The sequence below is a fragment of the Halichoerus grypus genome, chromosome 8 (assembly GCF_964656455.1).
Source record: "Halichoerus grypus chromosome 8, mHalGry1.hap1.1, whole genome shotgun sequence".
NCBI classification, from domain to species: Eukaryota; Metazoa; Chordata; class Mammalia; order Carnivora; family Phocidae; genus Halichoerus; species Halichoerus grypus.
Genome location: NC_135719.1, coordinates 29806665 through 29813974, shown reverse-complemented (window position 1 = coordinate 29813974; position 7310 = coordinate 29806665). Strand labels below are relative to the sequence as shown.

At 42.8% G+C, this 7310-nt stretch overlaps 1 protein-coding gene across 1 annotated transcript; it reads right to left on the bottom strand.

Moving 5' to 3' along the window:
- Positions 1-913: 913 nt before the first annotated feature.
- On the bottom strand, positions 914-6062 carry MKRN3 (makorin ring finger protein 3). The gene has a single exon (XM_078078701.1). The coding sequence runs from the start codon at positions 5954-5956 to the stop codon at positions 4451-4453; it is 1506 nt and encodes a 501-aa protein (XP_077934827.1). The 5' UTR covers positions 5957-6062; the 3' UTR covers positions 914-4450.
- Between the last annotated feature and the right edge of the window lie 1248 nt (positions 6063-7310).

Genomic DNA, 7310 nt, shown 5'->3' with positions numbered 1-7310 from the left:
TCTTGTTTCAGAAATCCCTGAGTGACTCCACAGCTCATCAGTTGGCAGACCCTGAGCCTGACCTCCCCCCCTTCACCACTCAGGTTTCATTATGATCTGATAGTTTGTTAGTGTCCATACAACACTGGAAAATTTGATATACTATATATTTTTATGGCAAAAATCCTGACATGCATTAATTTACTTTTTTGCTCTAGTGCTGGGTTATTTTCCAAGACTCCCTTTACCCGTTCCCACCCCAACTCCATCTTACACTGAGGCTGAGGTTCAGCATCTACTGTGAAAACAAAAAACAGTCCCCCAAGATGTTTACAAAAGTGCAAAATAAAAAATGCATATGGGTGCCAACTATGGACTGGAATTTTTTTCCTTTAAGTTCTTGAAATGCAGTAAATGGATTTAATGGCATGTGAGACAAAGTGATTTCCATGTGTTAGAGGGGAAGGAATATTAGATAAAATGTTAGCATATTTCTAAGTCTGTACATCCACCAAATTAGTCATGTGAAGCATAAGCAAATCAGACTTGTTTCACGCAGGCGTGTGTGTGTGTGTGTGTGTGTGTGTGTGTGTGTGTGTGTGTGTGGTTAAAATGGTATCTTCTGTACAGACTCCTGGGCTGAGTCCATGAATCCTAGTGGAGGAGGGGGCAGCACACACTGTGAATCACTCACAAAGAAAACTTTTGTGTGGCAAGGGCTCCTTTGTTTCTGACTGCGACAGGAGTGGCCCAGCTGTCTTCGTGAGCAAGCCCTTGGAACACTTTTCCCAGACCTGGTGGCAGTGACATCCCTTTATTTGACCTCTGAATGAGCTAATGAGGGAACAGAAAAATCCCATTTTTTAAACATTATTTTATTTATTTTCCTCATGTAGACATCCATCACAAATAATACATATTTTTGTTGCTTACTGTATTTCAAGAATTAAATAGCACATTTTTAGTTTTGACTGAATGACTTTTTTTGAAAAATTACTTGATCTTTTTGAAATTATGACTATAAAGGTAATGTGCCCCCATGCTACAAAAAATCGTAAAATAATAATGTTACTTTAACACAAGTTCCAAAGATTTCCAAAGGGAAAAACTTCGTGGAGTATTGATTCTTGTGCAAACTCTTCTGAGGTCACAAACACACATAAATGCCATTTTTACACATGCCACTTTAAAAATACCATCTATGTTTCAAGTTCTTTGTCCTGATTACATTTGATCATCATAACAACCCTGCAAAATAGGTGGTGCTGTACCCACTTCTCATATAAAAAAAAATGAGGTATAGAAAATTAAAGTAACTTGCTCCAGACTTCATGGCTGGTAAGAAGCAGAGTCTGAATTCTAATTATATTCATTGTCACCAAAACCACTTTATCTTCTGCCAATCCTTGTTCCACTGTATCTCCTGAACTTTATTATGATTGTTGCAAGATGCTATTTGGATAAAAACATGCTATTTCAGAACATTAGGTAGTGTAGATTAGGACAAAGTTTTCAAAGCTTTCCAAGCTCAGCTTAAAAACCCCTCCTTAACAGCAGCTTAGCCACTATTCAAAACTCTTGAGACTTTGGTGTCAGTACAGTCTTTGAGAGTGACCCATCTGGTCCTTTTCTTTGGTTGTTTGGTCATCTGAGCCCTCTTTCCCCTGCATGACGGGGGTGGCCTCAGGGGTACCAGCATGTTTGAATTTTGTTTGGAATCACTCACCCTGCATGAGAGTAATAGTGAGGCATCCACAGCCTCTTGATTGGTGAATTCTTTGGATGAGAGGAATCAATATGGAAGAAATATGGCAAAGATGCCAGTGAAATGGGCTGAAATACTTACCAATAAAATCAGGAATCATGTAAGAAGGGAGAAGCAGTGTAAAAATTTGGGAAGCTGAGGCATATTGTGAGTAAGGGACTAAGAAATACTGAGTCTGTAAGCCAAAAGACAAAGCCCCACAGCCCCCACATTCTCTTAGGAGCTTATTTATGTCCATCTCTGTCCCACCCGGCTGAACCATCCATACTGAAGAGATTGCACACATGTTACCATTAGCAATATTCAGCTGGTCCAGGTGATCCTGGGCATGTAGTTGAGGGAAGAGGAAGCATGGTGCCTGTGTTCTGGAAATAGACCACTGAATTCCATTTGTGGTTCCACTAATTTATACCTATGGGCCATAGCTATATGGGCAAATTTAATCTCTCTCTCTCTATATATAAAGTACTTGCTTCATAAAGTTATAGCAAGTACTTCATAAGGTTGGTCTGGGAATTAAACTGGTGCTTTGGAGAGTGCTTAGTACATGGCACAAACTCTGTAAATGTACCCTGCCTTTGCTGAATGGTCAGGAAATCTGGATCTCCTGGAACTGATGCACCTGGCATATCTTCACCTCTCAGCCAAGAGAAGAATGTTCTGCAGTTGATGCATACAGAATTCTACACATTTTACATTAGATAAATCGTTAGAATTGTGCTGGGTTTCACTTCATTTGCTTGTTCAGTTACTAAAAAGACGTATGAAAACTGTCCACTTAAATTTTGTATTTTTCTTATTGATTATCTATTTGTATATCTGATGCTGTGTTATTAAACGAATATAAAATTGTAATAGTTCTATCTTCCAGGTAAATTATAATGTCTATATACTAACCTTATTTATCTCCAGCAATGCATTTGTCCTTAATATCAACTTCCTCTATTGCAAAAGCCACAGCATTGCATTTTTTTCATTCTATTACTTTTAATGTTTCTGTATTCTTATGTTGTAGCTGTGTATTTTAAACAGCATACAGTTTCATTTTAATTTTAATCAAGTCTGACCATCTTGGGGCACCTGGGTAGCTCAGTCGTTAAGCGTCTGCCTTCGGCTCAGGTCATGATCCCAGGGTCCTGGGATCGAGCCCCACATTGGGCTCCCTGCTCCATGGGAAGCCTGCTTCTCCCCCTCCCACTCCCCTGCTTGTGTTCCTGCTCTCGCTGTCTCTCTGTCCAATAAATAAATAAATAAAATCTTTAAAAAAAAAAGTCTGATCATCTTGGAGTTTTAGTTTTTTGTTTTTTTTTTAAAGATTATTTATTTATTTGAGAGAGAGAGAATGAGAAAGAGCACATGAGAGGGGGGAGGGTCAGAGGGAGAAGCAGACCCCCTGCCAAGCAGGGAGCCGGATGTGGGACTCGATCCAGGGACTCCAGGATCATGACCTGAGCTGAAGGCAGTCACTTAACCAACTGAGCCACCCAGGCGCCCGGAGTTTTAGTTTTTAAGCCATATTCATTTAATTTGATAGTGTAATTGTGTTATAATATTCCCTTATCACTATTGTATTTTAGTTTTTGTCCCTTTATATATTTCACTATTTTTATCTTTCCATTCTTATGATTGGTTTCAATACTTTTGTTATTCTTTTGTTTTATAATCTTGTCACTTATATGTCGAAAACTTTTGTCAAAATCCCCTTTTTTGAATGTCTACTGAATACAAAGAACTCAGAGAGTTCAGGATTGATTGTGCTGTTATAAGGAATAATGAGATTGTGCTAAACTGCATGGGAACACACATTTCTGTATGTATAATAGCACAGTGAGCTATTAATGCCATCATAGGAATTACCAATGTCCTATTTTGTAAGTCCTTTATCTGTGTCTGCTACAACTGACCAGAGCCACTTGAATATCTGATTTCATTAGATGCTAACCACTGAGCCTGCGAAAAGGACAGAAAGATTATTTACACACCTCACGCTCAACAAAACAGCAAATCCTATTAGCCTTTCACTTTCAGCTTGCAGCTCTTCCATATACTATATTATATGATGGTGTATCTTTTATATATATCTCCAATTATGTAACTTTTATATACATTTATATGCATATACATAATTATTAAATATAGACTTTCAAATATAAATAATTTCACATCAAGCTTAACAGGATAAAAACATGTAAACATACACACCTGGTTCTGGTCAAGTAAAACACAAAACCACAAGGTAACCACATGTTCAAGAGTGCACTTGAAGGGGAATGAGGGAAGGAACAGACATGTAAACAACAAAGATGAGCAGTTGTACCACAAAGGCCCTGCGAGGGTCCATTTCTTAAGGCTGTAGTAGCAAAAAGCTCCTTGTTCAGTTAAGACTTCTCCCTTCACCCTGTCACATTTATTCTTGAGGGACTTCAAAATGAGTGTGGAAATTCTGTAAACACTAGACTAGAACTGAGTCAATCCTGTTGAAAACAGAGATGACAAAATAAACCATAAACTACAGTAATATTCATTTCATCAAACAATAACTTTAAGGACTTTTTGTTACAGTTCACCACAGTAAAGCACCATAACCTTGAAATGGGGATGGACAAGAAAACAGAGATGAATGCTTTATAAAAATGGCTTCAATAGCCTCTGTGAATGATAGATGTGTCTATAAACAGAAAACAAGCAACAGCAGATGGCAGAGCCTTAGCACAACAGACCACATGCCACAGCATAATGCCACAGATCAAACTGAAAAAAATTTTCCCGCTCATAATGAAGCAAGTCCCACTGGTCCTCTGAGAAAGAAAGCTCATCATTTGCCAGTGAAAGAAAACACTTAAACAACAGATTGGCCAGCCGAAGCATGACAAGCTCTTTTTTACTGCTTTTAAAGGGCATCTCACCCTCTCCCACCTGAGTAGGCTCCAAAAGTTGACTGCAGTGAGCACCGGATTCCCCAGCACCCTGCCTCTGAGGATCCTCTCCCGGGCCCTCAGGGTCTGCATGCTTGTAAAAACAGTTCTCTCCAAATGGGCAGAAACCCCTGCCTTCAGCAAAATACCTGCAAGTCTTGTTGCTCATTGCCTCCTTGTACTGCTGAATAAGTTTCTGCTTCTCTTCCTCCTCCTCCACCCAGAACTCACTGGGAATGACAAAGTTGGAGGTGACCCTGCACTGTGGACAGGACTTGACGATCCTGTTGCCAAACTGTTTGTCAGTCCTCCACCTGCGGATACACTTAAGACAGTAGGTGTGGTTGCAGTTGGAGAGGATGCCAAAGCGGCAGTCACTGGGGTTGGCTTTCTCATAGACAACCTCCATGCAGATGCCACACACTTTGTCCATACTTCGCTGCACTGCAAACGAGAGTTCCATATCCTTCTCGTGTGCTTCAATGCAAGCCTTTATATGGTCTGCCCTCTGCACAGCATCCACAGGGTGCAAGACCTGAAGCCCACACATATCGCATATCTCTCCATGGAGATACATGCAGCTCTCCCCACGAAAGCACTGCCCCATGGCAGCATCCCGGCAAAGCTGCTGCCCCCTTCCCACTGCAATCTGTTCCCTCTCAGTCACTGAGCTCTGCAGAGGAGCCCTGGGAACAAAAGGGAAAATGCGGCCCCGGTAGGGTTGCCCAGGAACAAACTCAATGGCATTCTCCCAGCCTTCTGCACCTGCTCCTCCAGCAGCTTCAAGGCCTGCAGTGTCTCTCTCAGCTTCAAAGAAACCCCTTTCAGCAGCCAAGCCAATCACAGGCAAGGAGCAAGAGGACGCAGCAGGGGGGGCTTCCGCCACTTCCTGAGGCAGGGTCTCAGTGTGCGCAGCCGTGCTAGGGCCTTGGTCTGCAGAGGCCCAAGGCGGTGAACCATGGCCCTCCCTGGCCAACTGCCGGCCTGAGAGGTCATGAGAGTAACGACAGTTCTCCCCCTCCTTGCAAAGCCCATGCAGATAATACCTGCAGGTGACTTGCTTCGTCCAGCTGCCACCACTCCGGCCCGGCAGGCGACTGGGCCCAGCCCCTCCCCCTGCAGCCTGGGCAGGCCTCAGACGTGACGTGCGGAGGGGGGCCGGACCTGCAGCTGCAAACTGCCGGAAGACCGGGCGCGTGCGGAGGGAAGGCCCAGTTGCACCCTCCCCTGCTGCCTCGGCACCCGGAGATGCCCCAGGTGTCTCAGAGGCTTCAGTGGGAGCTGCAGGCTCTTCCATGGCAGCTTCGTCTCCCCAAATGGTACCGGAACTTCTCCGGTGTCTCTTCCTTTAGGCTTGAGGCCCAGAGAGCCGGAGCTGGCACCGGGGTGTCTTATCTATGAAGTGTGCATCTCTTTTCCTTCTCCCCTGCTCTCTTCCTGTGACTATGGGTTCCTACTTCCTCTCTGGGCAGGCGCGGCGGACACTTCCTGTGGGGGCAACGTCAGTCCTCTATTCATTCTGTACGGTCCGTACAGCGTGTTCGGTGATTCCGTATCCTCCTTTGTTCTCGTCAGTCGGGGCTGCCCCGCCCCTTCCCCGGCCTTTGCCCTGCTCCTCTGCACGCCAGCTGGCCGATCCCAATGCCTCTCGCTCGCGCGCTTCTCTGGAGGACGTAATCACAGCTCTTTGAGGTTTTAATTTAATCTCTTCCAGTGTTCACTCAGACACATTGTATTTTATTGCTTTTTCATATATGCCTGTTTTAAAAATCATAATCCCCCCGCCCCCCACGTCACTGCTTATGCTGGAACGTCTCGTTCATGAATATTATATATATATGTTTTTGTTTTTTTTTTTTCCTGTTCACTCCATTTTATGTCTACATGGGTCTTTGTGTGTGTGTGTGTGTGTGTGTGTTTTTTCTTCCTAGCCTTATGGCTGTCACTGTGGAAAGCTTTTTGTTGACAAGACATGATTTCTTTTGGTCTTTATTCTGGAAATTCTTGCAAGCTTACTTTGGAAATGCTCTTTGCAGGCAAGGCTTTAGCAGCGAGTGCTTCTGATCTGAGGCCACTTTAGCGCTTTCAGATGTCTTAATTTATAGTGATTTCCAATTCTCCCTTCCCACTGTGCAGAAGCTGCCGACCTCATACAATCCTGATGCAGCATAATAAGCTACTGTCCCCTGTGTGACCCTGGCTTTTATTTTCTCTTGCTCGCTTAACTCATGGTGGCCCTTTGTTCCCTGTCTTTCACGGAGGTTTGTCCGGTATTGTGACAGGCAAGCCTTTCATAATGTGTCCTCTATCATTCTGCTCACAAGTGGTGCTTTTTAATTTCCTCTGTGAGCTCTTTGTTGTTTTACAAATATATTTCAGTAGATGAGTAAAAAAAAAAAAAAAAAAAAAATGCCTCCTTTGCTAAGAGTACTTATCATGGATGTATAATGAATTTTATCATGTCGTTTTCTGCATTGAGAAATGATTTTTTTTTTTATTTTCCCCTTTTTCCTCTTAATGTGATTACTTGCACTGATAGATTTTCAAATATTTAATTTGCCATTCCCCCCCCCCCAGGAACAAATCTTTCTGTGTTATGATGTTTTATCATTTTATGTATTACTGGATTTTGTTTGCCAAAACGAGTTTCT